This window comes from Orcinus orca, chromosome 10 (assembly GCF_937001465.1).
Source record: "Orcinus orca chromosome 10, mOrcOrc1.1, whole genome shotgun sequence".
NCBI lineage: Eukaryota > Metazoa > Chordata > Mammalia > Artiodactyla > Delphinidae > Orcinus > Orcinus orca.
The window spans coordinates 34,047,061-34,070,399 of record NC_064568.1 but is presented as its reverse complement, the minus strand read 5'-3'; the positions used below and the strand labels follow the sequence as shown (position 1 = coordinate 34,070,399).

At 42.2% G+C, this 23,339-nt stretch overlaps 1 protein-coding gene across 4 annotated transcripts in view; it reads left to right on the top strand.

Annotated features, from left to right (window-relative positions):
* CACNA2D3 (calcium voltage-gated channel auxiliary subunit alpha2delta 3) overlaps positions 1 to 23,339 on the top strand; it is a 795,640-nt gene that overhangs the window by 632,881 nt on the left and 139,420 nt on the right. For all 4 annotated transcript variants that reach the window (XM_049715277.1, XM_049715280.1, XM_049715279.1 and 1 more), the window contains 6 exons: positions 3,229 to 3,274; positions 3,434 to 3,531; positions 5,000 to 5,093; positions 8,040 to 8,135; positions 11,699 to 11,820; positions 14,532 to 14,612. In XM_049715277.1, coding sequence (XP_049571234.1) covers positions 3,229 to 3,274; positions 3,434 to 3,531; positions 5,000 to 5,093; positions 8,040 to 8,135; positions 11,699 to 11,820; positions 14,532 to 14,612 — 537 coding nt within the window. The remainder of the gene's footprint in view (positions 1 to 3,228; positions 3,275 to 3,433; positions 3,532 to 4,999; positions 5,094 to 8,039; positions 8,136 to 11,698; positions 11,821 to 14,531; positions 14,613 to 23,339) is intronic.

Here is a 23,339-nt window from a genome sequence, read left to right as displayed (position 1 = left end):
TGTTTTGCATCTTGACAGAGAAGGAGTTGGACCAGACCAGTGCTCTTTGTGGGTATCCTCAGGGAGTGTGGCCAAGAGTGGGAAGGTCAGTTACAAGCTGGGTTTTAATGGGTTAAAGCTGGGTACAAATGAGTTTGGTGAACTTCCAGAAGCTAGACCACCTTGTGGCTCACTCCGATGATGCAGTGGAGAATGAAGAAGGAGATTGGAAGTCCCTGAGATGCCAGGTTTCATAGATGGCCTTCTAGTCTACTCCTGAGTGTCCCTGCATTGTTTCATGGGTTTTGGGTTTTGTCTCCCAACTGATTGTGAGATCTTAAGGAACAGGAAGGAGAGTGAAGAGATCATCTTGACCAGGGCAGAACCCAGAGTATGCCCACTGCAGAGATATTCAATCATGTGCTCCCTCTTCCTAGAGACAGGCAAGGAAGAACAGGCAACTTTGTGATTTGGGCAAGATACTCAACAGGATGTATTCTCAGGGATCTTTTTTTTTTTTTTAACTTCTTTAATTTTCTGGCTCCATGAGCCACGTGTGGCTCTGTGGATGTCACTGCTCGTGAAGACAGAAAATTCACATCTAAGCCATCTGAGGTCAAGATGAGGAAATAGCTCATGGTCAGAACAGTAAAAGGAGAGATTGTTAATGGATTATTTGCCTGTCTTGTGTTCTTTCCCTTAGTCAATGGACCTGACCCTCCATCTTCTCTCTCTCTCTCTCTCTCTCTCTCTCTCTCTCACACACACACACACACACACACACACACAGTTGTTTTGCATTGTTTTTTGGATCACTTCTTCATTTCTTTAGTCACTATCATCTTCTGTTAGGCTAAGAGCTCACACAGAGAGAATTTTAGAGCCAACTGCAACCATCCTGCAAGAAATTAATTTGAATCCTAGGCAAGGGGAAGAGTGTCTGGTTATCCACACAAATGAGGTCAGACCTTCCTCTCTCTGTTGGTCCTCTGTAAATAAGAGGGCTTCCAATCCTGCCAGCTTTGCTGAGTTACAGAGCCTGAGAAAACTGCTTCCCCTGGGCTAACTAGTAGAGGGGCTTGTCATCCATAAAGGCCACGGCTTGATTACCATTCTGCTCTGTTCTTAAAGAGGGCAGGAGTTTCTTGGGGATGGTGACCGCTTCTGAAGGTTGTCCCGTAAAGAATGCTCTCCCATAGAATGTAGGAATTTTCAACCTGCCTTGACAATGGCAGGTATTACCAAGGTGGCGAACAGGCTGATTTTGCTCAAAATGTAAGGAGTTGCTACTGAGGTTAAAGGTATGGGCTGTAGTTCTACCTGCTGAAGTCGTTTCTCTTCTGAATCTCCTTGACACTTTATCTTTATATATATGTAGTACACAGTACTTGTTCAATAAATTAGAGCTTATGTCATTATTGTCAGCATTATCAATCAAACAGTAGGTGTGATTTTGTCAGGAGGATCAAAATCAGAGGTGAGAGGGTTAGAGAACAATCATATTTCCTTGGTGGCCTAGGAACTCAGAGAGGAAGCAATCAAAAAGATCTTCCCTTCAGGGTCTCATTGATAGGTCCTATGAAATATAGGCAGAGAGGACTTTGCAGATGAAAGTTGATGAGAACAGAAACTAGAAATATATTATATATAGAATTGATATCATTAACCCAGTATTCCAGGAAGGTGAGATCCCAGCTCAGGGCCTCTGCTGCTGTGGTTTCTTCTGCTGCGAGCACCTCAGTTACTAAGTGGTTCTCTCCTCACCTCCTCCAGGTCTTTGCTTAAAGTCACTGTCTCAGTGAAGCATCTGACTCCCACTGTTAACAATGAAACTCTTTCCCTCATCCCTCCCCATCTCTTGGTACCCCCTCTCCTTGCTTCATTCTCTCTCTTAACTTCATAGCCCTCACTACTGATAGTCTATGTATTTTAACTTTATTTACTTATCTCTTTTCTGATGCTAGAAAGTAAATACCATGAGAGCAGCAGTGATTTTTGTATTGGTCACTGCTATGTTCTCAGGACCTAGAATAGTACCTGGCACATAGTGGATGCTCAGTAAATATATGGAAGGAAGAACGGGAGGGAGGGAGGGAGGAGTGGAGGGAAGAAGAAAGGGAAGAAAGGATGGATGGATGCACAGATTGTCCTAGGGACTAATCACTATTCCGTTCAACCCTCTCACGCAGTCTGTGAGTTAGGCACTATTACCCACATCTTCTGACTATAAGTCAAAGAGTTGAAGCGACATTCCCAACATCATTCAACCAGAAGGTGTTGGAGCCAGGATATGGCCACTTGGGTCATATAGTATGATATTCTATATAATTCATTGCCTACTTCCTATAAAATCAAACAGGAGTGTGTGATGATAGTTCTAGTATTTTGCTATTTATTTTGTACATTTGTATTTGAGGAGGAAACTGGAATCCTGAGTGCAGTAAGATACTGCTGGTCACTTGGGAAACTGACATTCTCAAAAATTGGAGTTCCTGAGGTTGTCACTCAGAAGTGTTTGTCTGCTGATGACCCATCAAAATGAAGTCACATAAAGACACAAGGAAAAAGAGTGATTTCAGAGTTAGGGTGTCTCGGGTATTCTATATATAAAAACTCCCCAATTCCCTGCAGGCCTCAGTTCTTCTAGCTACCTCTCCAGACTGATGATTCATTTTAACTTAGCATCCTGTATCAACTAGCAATTTTTGCTGGTCAAAAACAGTTGAGTATTGGCAATCTCATATCATTCAACCTATAATTTCACCCTCACAACCACCTGTCAGTTAGGGACTATTATTATTACTGTTTTGCACGTGAAGAAAGAGTAAATCAACCTGCTAACATCACACAGCAGTTTAGTGGCCCACCCAATTTCCCAACTCAGGCTGTACTGTACGGGCCTCCAAAGTTGGTGTCTCCACCATCTTGCTAAGCTTCTCTCCCAGGACTCACTGGTGCATCATTTATCTTCAGGGAGTTAAGGCTTTCCTGGGAGACTGCCAGGGAAAGTTGCAGTGGTGGCTGAGTGAGGTGGACGTGGGGGGAAGGTTCTGCCTGGGAACAGAACTTGTTTCCTATGTGCAAAGTCCCTTTTCTCAGGCAGATATCTTTGGTGTTGATGTCTACCCTTAACCCCCACCCCCCATGGCCTTGCCCTAGAACATTTGAAGCACAGGAGAGCATGAGGGGGGTGGTCAGTGTCCCACACAGATGGTACTTACTCATGATGCCCTTCTCCTTGACCTCCAGGCCTGCATGACTTAGAACACCCTGATGTGTCCTTGGCAGACGAATGGTAAGAATGGAATGATTCTTCCTCGGCATTGGTGTTTATTATCCTCTTTGATTTCAAGTTGTCTGTATTCCCTTGCCCAGTTCTCCTGGTTCAAAAGCAAAGGAAAGTGATGCCATAAATATGTACATGTTCTTGTTTTGGGCCATGTCACATTCCTAGGTCCTACTGCAACACTGACCTACACCCAGAGCACCGTCATCTATCTCAACTAGAAGCTATTAAGCTCTACCTCAAAGGCAAAGAACCTCTGCTCCAATGTGAGTGTGCTTCCAAATGCATGTGTGTGTGCCTATGGTGGTTGGACGGTGAGTGTGTGTGTGTGTGTGTGTGTGTGAACTCAAGACCATATTTCCCCTCAGTTTTCATGGGAAGCTTTGCTTTGGCCGAGATGATCAGTCACATTAAATCCAGCCAAATATCTGCTTCCTGTAGGAACAGGAAAAGGAATGTGGGTTACCAAGAGTCATGCAGAATCTCCAATCCCAGTTTAACCCTTCACATTGGATTTTTCCCCTTACCAAACCATTTAGTCAAGCGCCTGAGTAACATGAAAATGTTTCAACTGGGAGGGGACTGTCAATATCTGCTTTTTTATTTACAAAGAGAAGCAAGGGCTGGAAATAGGATTTGTCTCATCCAAGGCCATAATCTAGGCCTCCTGGTTCTGTCCGGCGTGGGATCGCCACTGTGACATGTTGCTTTTTGCACTGTATATCCTGCTGCCCCTCCTCCTACAGAGTGCCCTCTGAGGGAGCTCAGTGAGTCAGAAATGGCCAGTAGCTGGTGGCGGGGGCAGGGAAAGGGGGGCAGAGAGAGAGCAGCAGCAGGCCTGATGCTCACCAAGTGCAAGAACAGTCCCTGAACAAGGATAAATTAGTCCCAGTAGCTAATATTTGGATATATAGCCATATATAGTATGTGCCATTATTTTCATTACTTTGTATATTAAGATTTATATATATATATAATTATATATTATTCATTTTAAATTTATATATTATCTCAATTTATTCATTGTCTTTTTGATGGTGAGTTATTTCCAGTTTTTGCTTTTATAACAAAACTGCACTGTCTTCTTGGCCACCAGCTAAGGTGATGACTGGCCTGCTAGGTGATAAAGCTGTAGGGCTCTGGGATGCCTCTGCTAGATTCATGATATCCGCCTGATTCCTTGGCCTCTTCCACAGAGCTCTATCAAGAATTCGTTTGGATAAGGACAGATGTCCTACTTTAAAATGAAAAAAAAAAAAATCTTAGATGGAAGGAATGACAAAATAAGAGTCCCAGAAGTTCTTAAGCTATCACACCCCTTTCCCTTACAACCAAGATCAGGGCCCTGAAGAATTGCAAATTTTGATAGAGGACAGAAATGGGGATGAAAAGAGCAAACTGAGGAGTGCTGCCTTCTGATCTCCAAATCCCAGAGCTGGCGTGCTGGTCTATGGCATGAACTAATAGATGGGGAGGGAAAGTAGAAAACTGAAGCGTGAGACACCCACGACTCTCAATTTACTATCATCTCATCCAAATGCTTTGGGGGCCCTTGTGTTGTGGCATATCAGGTGTCAACTGTTTCATATTTTCAGCTGGTGGGAGGTTAACGCAGGAACACACCATAGGAGAAAGTAGCCTGTAGATACTGTAAAATGAGCCCAGTGTGCACTTCTCATGCTACAATTTGGGGTCTAGCCAAAGCCATCTTCTCAAGTCTATCCCTCCCAACAGGTGATAAAGAATTGATACAAGAAGTCCTTTTTGATGCTGTGGTGAGTGCTCCCATTGAAGCCTATTGGACCAGCCTTGCCCTCAACAAATCTGAGTAAGTGGTTGCACGTGTCCCCCTTTCATGGCCATTTCCCCACAAGCCGTCCGAAATATGGTTATGGTTTAAAGAACTAAACTGTTTTAGGAGGCTGGTGTTAAAGTTCTTTAATTTTCCCCAAAGCTCCAAACCACAAGAGCTAGAGCAGATTAGCAGCTCTGGCTTGGATGGCAAGCTCCTGGGTTTGACATATAATTTGTTTGAGTTTTAACATTACATGAAATTTGGTATGCTGAGGTAGGGTGACACTTCCGAGAGAGAGGGAGGCGGAAGGAGCATTTTGCTTCCTGCCCTGCCATGGCTCCCTCACCTTCACTGTCTAGAGGGAACTTGGGATCTGGGCCAGGCTAGGTTGTGAGGAGGGCAGGGAAGTGAGAGCTCTATTTCATTAGGGTGTCAGATATAACCCTGCAGTTTTATTTCTGAAGTGGAGGATGTAGGGGGAGGAGGGCAGGCAATGGTAGTTGTTGTCAAAGACTAGGGTGAGAACTGCTTCAGCAGCTTATTTTTAATATTAATACTAGTATTTTACTATTTTAAGTAGGCTGTTAACAATTAAAAATAAGAGAGACAATTATTCCTTTTTCCTTATACCTTCATGTCATACATTATTCAGTTCTCTCTCCTTTTTTATTCTTTATTAGTTCCTTTCCTTTTTTTATCTTGTTTTGTATATTTTCCTATATCAGGTCTATTATTCATTCTGTTCTCATTTTCATTCACTCATTCATCAAATATTGACTGCACGTCTGTTATGTTCCAGGCACTGGGCTAGGTATTGGTGAAATCGAGGTAACTCAATCAAACACAGTCCTCACCATCATGGTACCTGTGATATATAGTGTGCTATATGATTAAGAATTGTGATAACTATGAAGGAAAATTAGACATGTAGGCAGTAACAAGACTTAGAGTGGAGATAGAAGACAGGAAAGGCTTTTCTGAGCAGGAACTAGTTCAAGGGTTCCCTGGGAGCATTCCAGGGAATTGGAACAGTATGTGCAAAGGCCCTGAGGTGAGACAGTATTTGACATGGTTGAGGAATTTAAAGAAGGCCAACAGAACTGATATGTAGAGCATAGGCTGGAAGATGTTAGGAGACAAGGGTACAGTAGGGCCTGGTGGTTCAGGACCTTGGGAATCAGATTAAGGATTTTGGATTTTATACTCAGAATATTGGAAAATCATTGAAGAATTTTAAGAACGACATTTTAAGATTTTAAGGAGGAGATGATCGGATTTGCATTTTTAAAAAAGACCCTTCTACTGCTATGTGGATAATAGAATGTAATGGGGGTAAGAAAAATAGTAAAGGCTCCTACAGCAGTTCAAGGGATTTGCCACTTGGACCAAGGCAGTGGCAGTGGGCACAGAGACAAGGGATTTACTTGTGGCATGCTTTGGAAGTAAGACCCCCAGGACTTGGTGGTGGGTTCACGCTGTGAGGGTAGGGAGGCTGAGCTGTCAAGGATCATTCTCAGGTTAATGACATCAACACCTGGGTAGATAGTGGTGCCATTTCCTAGGACAGGAGACAGTGAAGGAAGAGCAGGTTTGGGACTGGACATGGCCAGAATTCTTTTCTAGACATTTTGTAGTTAAAATGACTCCTAAGCATAGATGTAAGGTAGGTAGTTTAATACATGAGTCTGGACTCCCAAAGATATAACCACTCTCATTATATTTGGGGGTATCCTTGGACTGCTTACCTGCATGGATCTTATTCCCTGGGAGGTTTGGAAAGAGTCAAAGCCTTTCCTGTGATTGCATTCTCTAGTGGAAATGTTTCTTTTAGGTTCTCATGAAACTCAAAATCCTGTGGAGAGATTGCTGATTCACCCCTAACAGATGCTAAAGATTTCCAAAATGGTAGCTTGCATTGTAGTCCACATCTGTAACTGATTGGGCAGCCCGACTTTACAATTTGCTGTAGGCTACGAGCAGAAACAAATGCATAATGTTTGTTTTTATTCATCCCTTAAATACTTAAAGGTAGTATTGACCACTTTGACAACCATCAGAGATCAAGTAACTAAATTATCTTATACTGAAGATGACATGGATAAAGCTTGGAATCAAATTGCTACTAGCATCTAGGGTGGGAAGCAAACTCAGGAATCAGTATTCTCTTCATATTTTTTTGTAGAATAAAATTATATATTTGTGGAGAAAGACCATTTGCTGTTTTTCTGAAGAAGTATCCACTGAGAAAACCCTGAAGAACATGTTCAAACATATAAAATTTGCCTTGAATGTTGAAAAAAAAATCTTTGCTGAATTTTCAAATGAGTCTTCTTTGCTAAGGCTGTCCTTAGAGTTCCTATGTGTGGCGTCCTGTAGGGCTATTTACAGAAGTCATTTCTTTACTCATCCCTCTGGGGTTGGTGGTGAGGATAAGGCCTATTCTTTAGTAGAAGTTACCAGTTGGTGCCCCCAAAATGGTGTAGAATTCAAGTCCTAAACATTTCCAGGCTGTGGGATACTACAGACTTGAGTCAGTGACTCAGTTGCTTCTTTTCGCTAATGGCAGATTCCACTAATGGTCTCAGAACCAAGAATAGGCTTGGTAGCATCAGATGAAACAGCTAGCTCTAAGGCTTTTCTTCCTCTCCTCAAAGTTGGCCTGCTCTTTCTGAACTTGCACCCAGAACCTTGAGGTAAAGGTGTGTTTATTTAGCATTCGGGATGCATTTATTTCCTCCTGCTGCTTTTTTGTTCATGGACTTCTTAGTTTTTCTGGCAGGAATTACCACGAAAACTTTTGTAAGGAATAAGAGTTTGCATCCTGTGTGTGCATGTGTGCATATGTTTCTATAATTTCTTCCAAAATTTCAGGCTTCAAGACAGTTATTTCATAAAACATTCCATGAGTCTTAAAATGCAGAAGCCATTATCTGCTTACTGTCTGGCAGAATCCCCCTGATTCCTTCTGCTCTGTTTCAGGAATTCTGACAAGGGTGTGGAGGTGGCCTTCCTCGGCACTCGCACAGGCCTCTCGAGAATCAACCTGTTTGTTGGGGCCGAGCAGCTCACCAATCAGTAAGTAGGGAGCTCCTGAAGTGGGACAGTGAAAGGGAAGCTTATACCATTTATTGATTCCACCAGCAGTAGAAACAAAATTCAGGCCACCCCAGGCCTGTTGACATTTTTCCTCTCCGTTCTACCTCGGGGGCCGCAGTGTATGTCTTCACCTGCCCATTGTTGGCCCTTCCACGACTCTGTGTTTTTCACGCTTGTTGGCTTCTGTCCACTGTCCTGGAGTCCTCTCCCGCCCTGGTGAGTCATTTCGCTCAACTCTGGAGATGGTGTGGCTGGTAGGGGAACAGCCAGTGGGAGGACTCACTCACCTCCTGACAAATGACTGGAGGGCATTCAGCTGTCCCGCAGCTCTGCTGAGGAATTCCTGCCTGTCCCGAGAAGCAGTGTTTCAAGTCTGGTGTTTATTTGTTTGTATATGTTTTAGTAAATCTCTGTGCCTCAGCTCGGAGACTGAGGGCCTGTAGAGCCCCACACTCGGGAGCAGGCATTCTGGTGGCTCTCGGGTTTGACAGTGTTTCCTTGTTCTTCTAAAGAGACCCAGATGGACAGTGGGCAGAGTGTCACCAAGTTCAGTACCCAGATGCCTTTTAAAATAATTAATTAATTTATTTATTTTATTTTATTTATTTTTGGCTGCGTTGGGTCTTTGTTGCTGCATGCGGGCTTTTCTCTAGTTGCGGCGAGCGGGGGCTACTCTTCATTGCAGTGTGCGGGCTTATTGCAGTGGCTTCTCTTGTTGCGGAGCACAGGCTCTAGGTGCACGGGCTTCAGTAATTGTGGCACATGGGCTCAGTAGCTGTGGCTCGCGGGCTCTAGAGCGCAGGCTCAGTAGTTGTGGCGCATGGGCTTAGTTGCTCCACGGCACGTGGGATCCTCCTGGACCAGGGCTTGAGCCCATGTCCTCTGCATTGGCAGGTGGACTCTTAACCACTGCACCACCAGGGAAGTCCTCAGATGCCCTTTTATTTATTTATTATTTTTTTGTGTGTGTGGTACGTGGGCCTCACTGTTGTGGCCTCTCCCGTTGCGGAGCACAGGCTCTGGACACGCAGGCTCAGCGGCCATGGCTCACGGGCCCAGCCACTCCGCGGCATGTGGGATCTTCCTGGACCGGGACACGAACCTGTGTCCCCTTCATCGGCAGGCGGACTCTCAACCACTGCGCCACCAGGGAAGCCCCAGATGCCCTTTTAAACCACTGCTCGGCCCCTGTGTCTGTCTTCAGAGAGCCACAGGGTCTTAATTCTTCAAATTGGTGTTTGACCAGAGCTGGTGTGAGCCTGGGAAGTCTTTCCTGAGCCCATTAATATGTTTTCTCAATTTCTTTTCTCTGAAGTAAGAGACGTTATTAGGCCAGGGATGAATGGAGCCTGAGATTCAGAGAGTTTGCAAAGTGTGTGTTTGTGATTCCAGAGGTTACCATGGAACTTCACAAATCCTGACCTTCAGGGTCCCTGAGAGGGGGAAGGTGGGGATAACCAAGGCACAGGGTGGCCACCAATTTGAGAGGGGTTGGCCCATCAGGAACCCAATGAGGAAACACTCCTGTCCCATTAAGCCCAGCTTAGCTGTGCTCTTGTGTCTCTTAGATGAGGCCCGGACACCCACCATATGATCTTTTAAGACCAGGTCTGGTAAGTGGCAGATCCACAGATTTTTGGATGCTTCGTGAACTGGCTTTTAATGCCCATCTGAGGACTCTTTCTTCCTCAGCTTCTCAAATTTGTCATTTATGAAGTTGACTATAGTTGTGACTTGATTCTTTTCAACTCCTCTTTACCCCTGTACCCCCAAACAATTACTTTAACAGAAGGCAAGTTCTTAGGAAGGACTAGAAGTGTTGGGATACACATTGCCTTCTCCTTTTAGGACCCAGAGTGGCAAAGGGAAACACAGGAATAGACTTTCTAATGCTCAGAGCGAAAAACTGTTGTATGTTTTGAGATTAAGACAAATAAACAAGAAAAGTACTAACAGCAACAAAACATAGCACCTTGCTAGTCTTATATACAGGTGATTGTGATGGATTTGAAATGTGGCAGGACCACACTCAGGACTGCTGGGATGTGTACCTGGTTCACCTCACTTGATACATCTGAAAAATGGGTTAATGATCTCCCTGGTTTACTATGAGGATCAGAAAACCTTCGGATGTGAAACTGCTTTGGGAAGCTAAAAGTATCTACAACTATGAATTCTATTCTTTGTGACATTATTGTGACTCAAAGTGAATACTCATTGGTTATCTGGTTGGGTGAAACAATTCTTGTCTTCAGGAAAATCCTACCATTGATTCATGTAGAGGCACCTTGACTTCCATTGTCTTAGCGTCTTATACCTGCCTACCCACTCCAATCAAATGATATTTGTTGATACCCAACTATTTGCATGCGCTCTATTAGCCAGGTCTAGAAAGGTTTTAGAATTTCTATGTTTTTTTTTAAAAAGAGCATACAAGGAAGAGTTCAAAGTATTGGTGATAGGTCTGGGTAATAGAAAGTTCCCATCCTAGAGCTATACTATCATCAGGCTCCTACACTGAGGTTCTATCTCCTGTCCCCACCACATGCTTTTGGAATTAGATCCATTATAGTTCATGGCTTCTGTAACCTGCCACCATCCCCAATATTAATATATCCTGTGCTTTCAGTGTGGCCTTTTGGAGCACGTGTAGTAACACACATATAGCAACCTGTGATGTCAGCCTCCGCCGTATGGTTACTGCTCTCCTCCTAAGTCCTAAGTCAGTCCTAAGACAGTCCTAAGTCTAAGAAATTATCACTTCACAGCTTCCATTTAAAGCGTAGAGAATGAAACAACTCTTGGGCTTTAAGAATCCCATATATTTGTGTGAGCCGCTTTCAGTTTACTTAGCCCCTTCACACATGGTGTTATGTTATTCTGATAGTATCGTGGTAAGTGTAATATTATTATTCCCACTTTGTAGATGAACAAATGGGGCTCGGAGACTCAGTAACTAACCCAAGTAGCTCACTCAAGATCATTCAGCTCTGCCTAAAACCTAGACCTGTCTCACCCAACACCACAACAGTCCCTAGTATCCAGAAGTAAGAACAGTCCTGTTTGGCTGGAGGGTAGGGAGGGGGGGAAAGAAGCAAAGATCCCCATGTGGACCCATTTTTACCTCCTTTACCCTTTTTATAAGAAGAGAGAGATCTACCTAAGATGTTGATCCTCTCAAGGATATGTATCTGTGTGTTTGGATTTTAAGGCAAGACAAAGCTTTCTGACTCCCTTTGGTCTTCTGGTGTGATTTCTGGAGGCTTTGTTGGCTTGCTTCAGATGCTAAGACTATTAGTTCACTAGGTATACTAGGAAAAATCATTTCACCCACTGGAGTCTGACTGCCAGGACTCTACAAGATATTTCTGAGTAATCTGGGGTATACAATGTTACACAGGTCCTCTCTGTACTGAGAAAAGCAGGTTGGGGTTCTAAAAGCCAACATTATTTTTACCCAACAAAAGCTGCTGGCATGCACTCGTGTCTGGCTTTTCCTTGCTGAGTGGTGCCATGCTCTTCTTATTCTTTTCTGTTTCAAGGGACTTCCTGAAAGCTGGAGACAAGGAGAATATCTTTAATGCAGACCATTTCCCTCTCTGGTACCGAAGAGCCGCTGAGCAGATTCCAGGGAGCTTTGTCTATTCGATCCCATTCAGCACAGGTGGGTGCCCTTGTTGGAGGCTGGCTGTGTCCCTTTGGTCCTGCTGGCCTGGGCATTGCGTGCAGAGTATGAGGGAGCAGGCTGGATGCTAAGGGAGCCAAATTCAGTCTTGAGAGCCAGTGTTGAATATTGGCCTAGCTCTGAACCAGTGACCAGTTCCATAAGTGTTGCTGCTCCAAATAAAAGGAAGCTTTAACTTAACCAGATTGTGTAAAAAGCATGTCAGGAAGCAGGACTGTTATTTTGTACCATGTGGAATTTGAATACAAACTTCTTAATAGATTTTTTTTTAATCTAAAATGTGATCATGGCCCTACTTAGAGAAAATTCATACAGCCATAACATCCATTGCCAGAACCTTCAGCAAGTCAGATCACTCTGGAGGCCCACAGTTCTCCATCAGAACTGATTTAAATCAACATGCAAGAGTAAGGACTAAGATTTTGTATAGCCTCGTGCTCTCCTGACAGGGAGCTGTGGTGACCAATGTGAGGCACATAGCCAATGATTCTTCCAGTCTTAAGGTTTTACGATATTGTAAAAAAAACTAAGATCACCTCCCTCCAAAAAAGAACTGAACATTACCTTATTTCAACCAGTTTTAGAAGCAAGACAAACTGGAAAATCTTTTCAATTGTCCTCGGCTTTTTCTTGTTTCATGCATCTGATATTTTTGGTGCTCAGTCTGTGTAAGGCTCTGTACCGTGCCTTGTAGAAACTTCAGAGATGAATAAGACATAGTTCTATAAACTTGGATTGCTCTGGACAGTTCAATATATACTTATGTTTTATATTAGGGCCTTTTGTATTAATCTCTTGCAAGCATTCCCAAGTCAACCCTAATGGAGACTCTCTAGCGCTTAGTGTCATAGCCCCTCCCAGAGTTTTGGCACTTGCTCATTTCCATGAATGAAAACATCTTTAGAAATAAGGCTTTCAAAATTTGTGGAAGAGATGTTGGCAAGAGTTGTCTAATAATTATTTAAATGGACTCATTAGGAAGAGGGTCCCTCATTAATGAAGATATTCAAGGAAAGGCCAAGTGTTATTGTAGAAATTCCCTCCCTAGGTGGGGTTTTAGAGGGGATTATCAGTTAGGTTCCTTTAAGGACCAAGATTCTTGGAGTCTGTGCTCCTGTGGTGACAGGCCTATGTTTACCCACGGCCATGCACATACACGTGTTCTCAAATATAAATTTCCAGGTACTAAGGCTCTTTCTTTATATGTTTATCTGTATCACATTTCATTGCTGAAAATATCAACTAAGAGACAGTGGACTTTCTAATTCTGCTGCAAACCTATCAATAATAATGTCTTCTTTTATCGTGCAGTCTCATGATACTTTCTTTTTCGTAGCCTTCTAAAGAAAGAAATAGAACTTAGCTTGCTAGATCTGGACAGGAGCCATCAGGTTATCCAGAAGGGCTTTTTCCCAATACTGGACAGAGAGGAGGAGCTATGGGCAATGAGAGCATCTCCCAGAAGTGCTCTGTGTGTGTGTGTGTGTGTGTGTGTGTGTGTGTGTGTGTGTGCGCGCGCGCGCGCGCGTGCGTGACGGCTCCTCGTGTCAGTTTGCTTTGTTATTATTCACCATTTTTCCTACAAAGAATTATGTCTGGAAAAAAAATTCTGATTAATTAAGGCTGGCTGTTGTCTAATTGGTTTTTGGCAGGTGGGGTTTTCACTGAACTTTCAATGAAATCGCATAATAAAAAAGGAATTTACCTTGTTCATGGTAAAGTTATGGATGACATAATATCTTAGGAGATTTCGTGGCCCCTTTAGATTTGGAGAAAATGTTAAAAATCACCACATGCAGGTGTTGTGGTGGAGCTCTCCCTCGTTTTTTTTTTTTCTCCTGTGTGTTGAATACCTGTACGCACTGGAAAAGAAGCTGGTTTTTATTACAACTTAGACTCGGGCCAGAAAATTCTTAATTGCTTTGGTCATAAGTGTATTCACATTCAGATCTGCCTTCTCCCTGATTCTAAATTCAATTGGATTCCATTCAGCTCACATTCATTGAACCTTTTAAAAGGTAGGCACTGGACTAACAATTATTAACTACGGGCATTAGGAATTTGTGCTCAGCGTCTTTTAATTCATGAGTATTAGAAACATTGTTAGTAATTAAAAATCTCTTTATACTAATACCATATTGTTATCACATTAATAAGAGTTTGAGGTAAGGATTGCATTCCAGCTCTATCCCTGTTTAGAATGGTTTTGTTCAGAAAAACCATTCTTGAAATTAGAATTTTATAGATCAGTAAAGTTTTAACCAACAGATCAGAGCTAGAGTTCTCAACTGACTGTAAAATAATTTCAAAACTTTATCTCAAGCAGCTCTCCATGGCTATATTTAGAAAGGCAATATAAATATGAAAACTGACACGAGTAAACACTTATATTAGTAACCATAAATTTTTAAAAATGTGGTCCCTCCATGGTAGTTAATAATTTTGATGTGAAGCGGCTGGACATTCCCCATTGGGGGTGGTCATAACTCGGTGCAGTGATTCCTTCAGCTGAGAGGACCGCCCACCCAGCACCTATCGCCTCACAGGGCTGCCCAGCTCCGAGTTCTGGGAAGCAAGCCCCAGCAGTCTGCAGAACTGGTGACTGCAAACCAATACCATCACTCTCTTAACATAAGCTCTATGACTGTCTTCATTTTCGTCATCGTGTTTTGTTTTGTTTCTTCTTACAGGAACAGTTAACAAAAGCAATGTGGTGACAGCAAGTACCTCCATCCAGCTCCTGGATGAACGGAAGTCTCCCGTGGTGGCAGGTAAATGATGGATTTCAATCAATGAGTGTAAAGTAAGCATGGTGTCCATATCATTTGTCAACTACTTCCACGTATCAGAAACTTGGCTTTGAAAGGTAAAAAACATTAAAAACTACTTCCTCTTCATCTTAGCATCATCTTCTCCAATCCAGGGCTCTGAAACCTGGTGGAATTTGATGTGAAAGCAGAAATATTTCCTAGGATTTTATTCTTAAACTCTGAGCCAGTAAGAAATTGTTGGTGCGTGCAAAAGCTCATTTCTGGACAGTAGGTGCCGTGAACACTTAAAGTAAGCTCCAGATCTTCCACTTCTATGTCATTAGGATAACAGGGGCCGTACAAGGAAATTGTGGGTTTGTTTTAGGCAAATACAAGCTGAAATGTGCAGCTCTCTGGAGAGCGTGAGATTTTCATCGCCCTAATCCCCCTGAGTGATTAGAGTTAGATGTATCTACAGGTGCTGGGTTTGGGACCAGGAGAAAGCCAAAACATTTTATGATTGAGTCTTGAATTATCAAAGAAACCCTGTCTCTGGCTTTTCCCATCTCTCTCACTCTCAAGAGTATCAGTAGATTTTTGTGGCTGGCTGGCGGCTTTCATTGGTGGTATTTGGCCTAAAGGACCAGAAACTGCCACAAGCCCTCTTTTGAGGACAGCTGCTGAGAAAATGGAGCCTAAGAGCGTGTCTGGCACATTGTCTATTTCTGATAAATAATTGTTGGAGCCTTTGGTTGACGGATGGGTGAGACACTCCAAGTATCATCCTGATATTGGCTAGATTTACCAAAGGGAGTCATTTTGTTTTCAGTAGCCTCTCTCAGTAAGCTGTACCACAGGGTGATTTTGAACATCAGCTTCTGTGGTGGCTCCACACACTGAATATTTGTGGGAAGGAATTCAAATGGATCAGACATGTTTCAAGTGGTTGTTCTTTGGCTAGGAAATATTCCTTTTCCCCCCCACTTTATTTCTGATATAGCCTATACATCATAATTGTATTCTCATAGATTAGCAGGGATTGAAAGATTTGGGGACAGTTGTGCCCTGGTTATTCCTGGCTTTTTGGGTATAGCAAGAAAGACAGTCTTATGTATCTGACCTGAAAGCTCATCTTGAACTATGCAGACCTATAACTAATCAGCCAGGAGATAAGGGCTGTGAAAATTCAGGGCTGCTGTTCTTACTGTCTCATGTTCCTTGAGGAAAATAGGAGACAGGATCATTTAACTCAGCAAGATTTATTTTTGCTTAAAGGTCAGCCTTACTCGCCTCCAGGCTGACCCAGCCAGCTAGTTCTGGAGGCATGTTATCTCCCTGGAGTTGGGGCCACATGCAACAGCTGATAACGACATGGTCTGAACCAAACTGTCTGTCTGTGTGTTTGAAATTTCTTTCTAAAACCTTTTCCTTGAATTTCTCATTAAGTCATTATGAAGGATGCTCTGTTTTGGCCCTAAGATCACTGTGCCCATCCCAGCCACATCTGTCCAAGTTTACAAACTGTGTGCTCAAATGTTTCCAAATGGCTTGTATTTCATAAATGTCTATTTGGCTGAGTATGGGCAAAACATGGACTCAGCCTGGGCACTGTGTATCCAGTGTGGAGAAGACCATGACTTTTCCAAATGGCATGCTTGTCTACTGTTGAGTTATACAGTTGGCCAGAGACCACAGGCAAGTCATGAGACATGGTTGGCCCACCCTGAGTGGGTGGGAGAGACATATTCCTGTTTACTACGACTCACTATGTGTCAACTCGTACCCATTTTCAGAAGATAATTACAGAGCAAGACAAAGAAACAGGGTTATCCAAGGAACTGTATTTAGTCCTTACCTTCTAAATCTGATGATTATTAATCTTCTTTTTTAAAGCGGGTCTTATAGACATAAGATAAAACAGAATTGCTCAGTTTTGATCTTGAAGGCTGACATGGATGCAGCACCGTGAAGGCAGTGACTTCAAAAGGACCTTTATGTCTCAAAAAGCAGAGAGTCCTCTTCAGCACTTCCCCCAAATTTCATTGACTCTGACTCACCCATCATGTCACTGGGTAATTAGGTTTGGTCACTTTCTTCTGTGTATTCTCCGCAAATTTAAGTAGACATTGTTTACTACTCTAAAATTTAAAAGCCCATTTTAATTGGGGAAGAAACCTTGTTTTGGCAGGTGAAGATGAATAGGTGAGCAGGCTTTTCCCCCACCAGTGTACTTCCAACAGCAGATGGGATACAGCTAACTGACAGCAATTTGGGGCTTCAATGAAATCCTTGTGTTAAATTGAAATTTTTCTGAAAGGAAAGGTGTACAATTTTAGTTTATTATCAAGGACTACTTTGAAAAGCCTGCACTGCACCCAGATCTGATCTGGTGTTCTCATGTTCATTGGCTACATATGTCTGTTTGGGATAGAAAGTTTCTTGTTTTGGTTTTGTGTGTGTGTGTGTGTGTGTGTGTGTGTGTGTGTGTGTGTGTGTGTGTGTGTGTTATTCTCTTCTTTCTCTCTTTTTTTCTTGTTTTTTTTTTTTCCAAACAAAAACATTTAGATAGTCATCTGTCAATGACATCTTTGAAGAAAGGGCAGTCAGTCAGACTGGGCCGGATTCCATTTATACGTCAGCCTATGTGCATAAATGGGCCCCATACATCTTCTTGGCCTATGACATTGCTTACAGTCCTTCTCTTGAGGAACTTGCCAACTCTCCAGCTGCCACTACCATGCTAAATTTGCTTCATTGCTTTCCCACTGCAAAGGAAGAAGTGGTATGACTTTCTCTTTGGCCCACCAAGTCTCTCCAGAGCCCTGGAACCTGCTGTGTGTGTCAGGACCCTAATCCATTTTTCTGTTGTTATTGGAGTTGCAAGCCTGGGACTGTAAGGTCCACGTAGGTTTGTCACTTACTCTATAACTTGCTAAATGTGTGGTCTTGGGTCCCTGAAGTTCTATCTAAAATAGGGTTGGGATTATTATCTCCCTCACCTTACTCTGGGTTGATTTGGGGATAAAAAGAGAAAACAAACAAGAAAATATCTGGATATGTGGAAGTATAAAATTGCTAGGATTTGAGGTGGCCCATTTTTATCTTCAAGTTGGCAGTATACCTATGCATTCATTTGCTCATTTATTCAATAAATATTTCCTGACCTCGTGCTTTTGCCAGCACTCTAGATACAAATGAATAATAACCGGGCCCTGTAATTGACAGTTCCTCCCACAGCCCCCTGTCCCTCCCCACCAGAGAACTTTAAAAGAGCAGCTATTTTTAAAGCTATGTCTACACAGGACAAGTGAATTGAAAAGCTGAGCAGTCATCTAGAAGCTCTTAGAGGTCAAAGACTTTGTACTTTTCATCTTCTGTCCTTCACAGCATAACCCGATGGAGTCCCTGGAGCATAGTGGACCCTCAGTGAGGCTTCTATAAATTGAATTGAACTTGCAGAAACCTATTTGCCCTTACTTAGTTGTTATTGACCTGAGTTCCATAAATTACCTAGATCATGTTGTTAATTCTCCACTCCACTCTCAATGGAGAGACCAGGCCCAATAGAACAAGAGTCATAGACACTGTTTCCATCATGCTAGGGTGGAAATGACCTGGAGAAGAAAATAAATGCATTGAGGGGAGGAATTGAGCCAAGTTGGAAGGTATAACCATGCAGGGAATTTCTTCCCCTCCTTGGGGTGTTTGTCTGACCTTCTGTATTCTCCTTCTAGACTCTCGCTCTGACAAATACAAAATACTTAATCTCAATTTTTGATAAGTTCATATTACTGAATTTTTTAAGTACTAGGTAATAAATTCTGAATTATTTGCATTTGCTTTAAAATGTAAATTTTAGCATATCAAAATCTAAAATCTCTTCTAAGATGTTCTAGTTTCATTTCTTGAATAAATTATAAACTCTCCAGAGACAAGGACCATCCCAATTACCTTTTTATTCCTAGTGCCAAGTGTGAGGGCTGATGTGGTAAATATGTCAAAATACTGACTAAGTGACTTGAGAAAGATGGGTTTCATATTTACTTGCTCTCTGTAGGTACATACACTTGCACAGTTTACTGACCAAACAATAGGAACACAGTACTTGACCAAACTCTAAGAGAGTCACTCAGCAGCTAAAACTGCAATCCACACCATAGTAAAATGATACAGACCAATATGGATATTTTAAGGAGTAGAAAAACTGTTTAGTGTCCATTCCTAATGGCAACTGTGTTAGCCCAGTAGTTGTCCCTGCATCAGCAGATGTCTTTTCTGAGGTCCAAGCATCTAACCTGATGCTTAGAATAGCTAATCTGATCAGCAACAGACATTATAGGCATTAGAGGCATTGGTTATAGAAATCAATATTTTTAACAGATTTATTGAGATATGATTTACATACCAAAAATTCACCTGTTGTAAGTATAAAATTTAATGATTACTAGTAAATTTGGGGGGGCTCTGATCTATTCCTTTGCAGGGAACACACACCACATTAGATCCATTCACTGGGGGAAATTGGAAAATGTGGGTTAAATGGTCTCATTTGCATAATTCTGGGCAGTGTAATGAAGGGGGATGCTTGATATTAGGACAAAGGATCTCATTTTAACCCGATGATTAAGAAAGAGATTGCTTAACATCAATGACCATTAGCTTTTGTCAGGTACATGCTGTTTAAACTGAGTGTACTATTTAATATAGAGCTTTCCTTAGAATTGGGTAAATAATGTTGCCAAAATGTTATAGGCAAATATTCAGCTTATCGACTTTCCTTTGGTGGGATTTCATATATTTGGTGTATATGAGTTAACTAGTATTTAGGAATTATGTGTCAAGTCTACATGGATAAACTTCTAGTTTGTAGATCTGAGCAAAGGGAATGTTTTATCATAGCAGAAATTAATACTTACTGATTAGATTAGTTGTTCTCAACCAGGAGCAGTTTTGACCCCCAGGAGACATTTGACAACATCTGGAAACATTTTTGATTGTCATGACTGGTTAGGAGGGGAGCTACTGGCATCCAGTGGGTAGAGGCCAGGGAGGCTGCCAAACATCCTACAAGGCACAGGACAGCCCCCCAACAGCAAAGGATTGTCTAGTCCACAATGTCAGTAGAGGTGAGATTGAGAAATGCTAGATTAAGCTGACAGACAAACTTCAATTCTTGGTGCTTTCAAATTCAGTGTTTTCCCTTATAGGCTCATTTTCAAAAAGATGTTTCATTTCTTCATTTTCTAAATAAATAAATAAATAAATAAATAAATATATATAAATAAATAAATAAATGGCATCGATAAATATATATATATATATATATATATATATATGGCATCGACTGTGTACCTAATGCTGAGGATACAGCTGAGAACAAACACCCCAAAGGGCATTTTGGAGCGAGTCAGGGGATGATTCATACAGTGAGAGGGCACTGTTGGCATCCCCACCCTGAGGCTGGGGTGGCAGCTGCCCAGTGAAGACCCATTCTGACTAAGTTGCTGCCAGTGGAGGGGAGCCTCCACTTGTGTGGGAGGTACAGACAACAGACAAGTGTGGCACGAATGGGAGGAGGAAAGGTGGGAAGGAGGGAGGGAGGGAGGGAGAGGGAATTTCTGGTAGTGGCTAATGCTCTGTAGAAAATGAAGTGTGGTTGGGAGTAGCAAAGGCAGGGAAGAACACTCATGTTCATACTTGCATATGACAGAGGCAATGCTTCTCCAGATTGGGGGAAGATGGGGGCTCAGAGAAGGCCTCCCCGAGAAGGTGACATGAGTAGAGACCGGAATGATGAGATACAGCCATTATACAAAGATCTGTGGGAAGAGCATTCCAAGCAGAGGGAACAAGATTCCGGGAATCTTGAATGAGATCCCCCATACATGTTGTGTCTAGATGGGTTCTGTGAGACACAAATGAGTTTCTCAGGTTTGGGTGGTATTTACTAGGAGCTAAACGCACCGCTGATGGGCAGATGGGCAGATGCCCCAGGGGGAGGTGAGTAACCCAAGGCAAGTCTTTGCTCTAAATGTCAGCTATGAGGTGGGGCTTTTTATATATTTGACATTTGCTTTTTTAAGTTGACTGGTGGGTGCCGTGAAGGGACAAAAGGAGGTCAAGGCCTGTAGGAATGACAACAGCAAACTTCATAGAAATGGATTAGTGATGTAGCTACCAATTATGCTGTATTTCAAGTCCGCAACAGAATCTGAGTTAGAGTTGGCCATAGAACAGCTGCTCTGCATGGTGCGGGTAGCCAGTGACAGGGCACACTGAGGATCATTGCTCCAGAAATAAAAATAGCCCAGAGTTTTGAGAAACTGGATCCTCTGTGCTAACTCTCCAGGACACTCACTCCCATGAGCCACTGTCCTTTTATAAACCTTATCAAAAGCCCCAACACATTCTCCACCCCATCAGCCACAGAATTTTGGAGTTACAGGTCCTTATACCCGGTTTTCGAGTTCTGTATCGGCAAGACTGCTCTTTCTGAGGTCATAGTAGGATTTGGACATTAACCCTAATGTAAGCCAAGGATTTAGGAGTGAGTACAGGGCCATTTCTCCCCTCTTGCTCGGGATTGAGTTTTCACATTTGTAAAACAAGGCTGATTGGTGCTTTGGTTGGATTTCTAACAGCCTAGTTTTTAAAGACAGAGATTTGTTTCATCACCACAGAAAAGGAGAAGAATTAACCAGTAATGGAGTATGTCTTGCACCCAGATTCAGTCTGGCTTTGGGGGGACCCCTCTGGTTCCTTTTGAATTCATATAAATAAAGTGCTTAGTGAATGCTTATAGTTGAGTGCTCAGTAATGGTTAGCTGCTAAATTATTATTGCTGCTGTTACCGTTGGTAAGAATGATGTATGTTACACCCACCACCTCTCATTAGTCAATGCTTATTGCCATGTGCCGTCCCCTATGTGAAAAACTTACCTAGGCAATGTCGTTATGGTATCTTGAAATGTTTCATAGTAAAACTTTGAAGCTCACACTTTCATGTACTTATTCCTTAGAACAGAGGTTGACAAGCTGTAGCCCATAGGAGCAAATCTAGGATGCTACCTGTGTCCTTCTTTTAGGGTTTTACTGAGATATATTTCACACACTATTAAATTCACCATTTCAAGTGTACAGTTTATTGGGTTTTAGTATTTTGCAGCTTGTGCAACAATCTCTACAATGTAATTTTAGAACAATTTAACATCCCCCCCAAAAACCCCCCATACACACACACACACACGCACGCACGCACGCACGCACACCCCTTCATTCTTGATATCCCACTCCCCTTTGCAGCCCCAGGAAACCCACTAATCTACTTTCTGTCTCTGTGGATTTGCCTGTTCTGGACATTGCAGATAAACGGAGTCATACAACATGTGGCCTTTTGTGATTCGCTTCTTTCACCGAGCTTAATGTTTTCAAGATTCATCCATGTTGTAGCAAGGATCAGTCCTCTGGCTTTTTTTTTTTATTCTATTTTATTTATTTATTTGGCCATGAGGGAAGCATGTGGGATCTCTGACCAGGGATCGAACCCGCACCCCCTGCATTGGAAGGGAGGTCTTAACCAGTGGACCACGAGGGAAGTCACTACTCTGGCTTTTTAAACTGCCAAATGATATCCCATTGTATGTATGTATAGCATCCTGTTTATCCATTTATCAGTTAATGGACATTTGGGTTGTTCCCACTTTTTAACTATTATTAATAATGCTGATATGAACATTCATGTACAAGTTTTTGTGCAGATATGTCTTAATTTCACCTGGGTAGAAATTGGAATCGAATCGTTGGGTCATATGGTAACTCTAGGTTTGATATTTTGTAGAACAGACAAGCTGTTTTCCAAAGTGGTAGGACCTTTTTACAATCTCGCCAGCAATATACGAGGCTTCCAATTTTTCCACATCCTTACCAATGCTTACTATTGTCTATCTTTTTTATTTTAGCCCTTCTAGTAGGCATGAAGTGATTTGTATTTCCCTAATAACTAACTACACTGAGCATCTTCTTATGTGCTTGTCAGCTACTTGCATATCTTCATTGGGGAAATGCCTATTCAGATCTTTTGCCTATAATTAGGTTATTTGTCTTTTTGTTGTTGAGATATAAGTTCTTTTTATAAGCTGGATACAAGTACCTTGTCAGATATCTACCAGCTGTTTTTGTAAATAATGTTGGATAGAGAGCACATGGACTAAAAAGCCAAAAATATTTACTGCCTGACTCTTTACAGAAAATGTTTGCCAACTCCTGCTTTAGATAAAAATATGTCACAGTCCATTTTTTTTAAAAAACACCTAAAATGCTAATTTGTTCACTCACTTATTTCACCATCTTTTTATCTTATGAAAATGAAGGGAATATTTAAATCAGAGGCTATGTAAGTAGATATTAAAGACAGAGCTTCCTGTATCAGAAGGTATCCATCATTGTGCCTAATGTTTTTATATATGTGGTTACAGAGAAATTCCAGTCAAGGATCCTGAGCTTTCTAAAATATATGCTCTCCCTGTCAGTCAAGAGAGTGATTTACTTAATCTTTGCTCTAGTTTATAAACCTCTGAACAGTGTAATCAGCATAATGCTTGTTAGAACATTGGAAATGCCCTCACATGCTTTGGTGGAAAACAGTTTCTGGGATACTTTTTTTCCCCAACATGGCTCATGAGAGATTTGAGGATTTATTTAGCCACCCTTATCCAGGCAAATCTCCTAGTGACCTTAGTGGGATTTTGA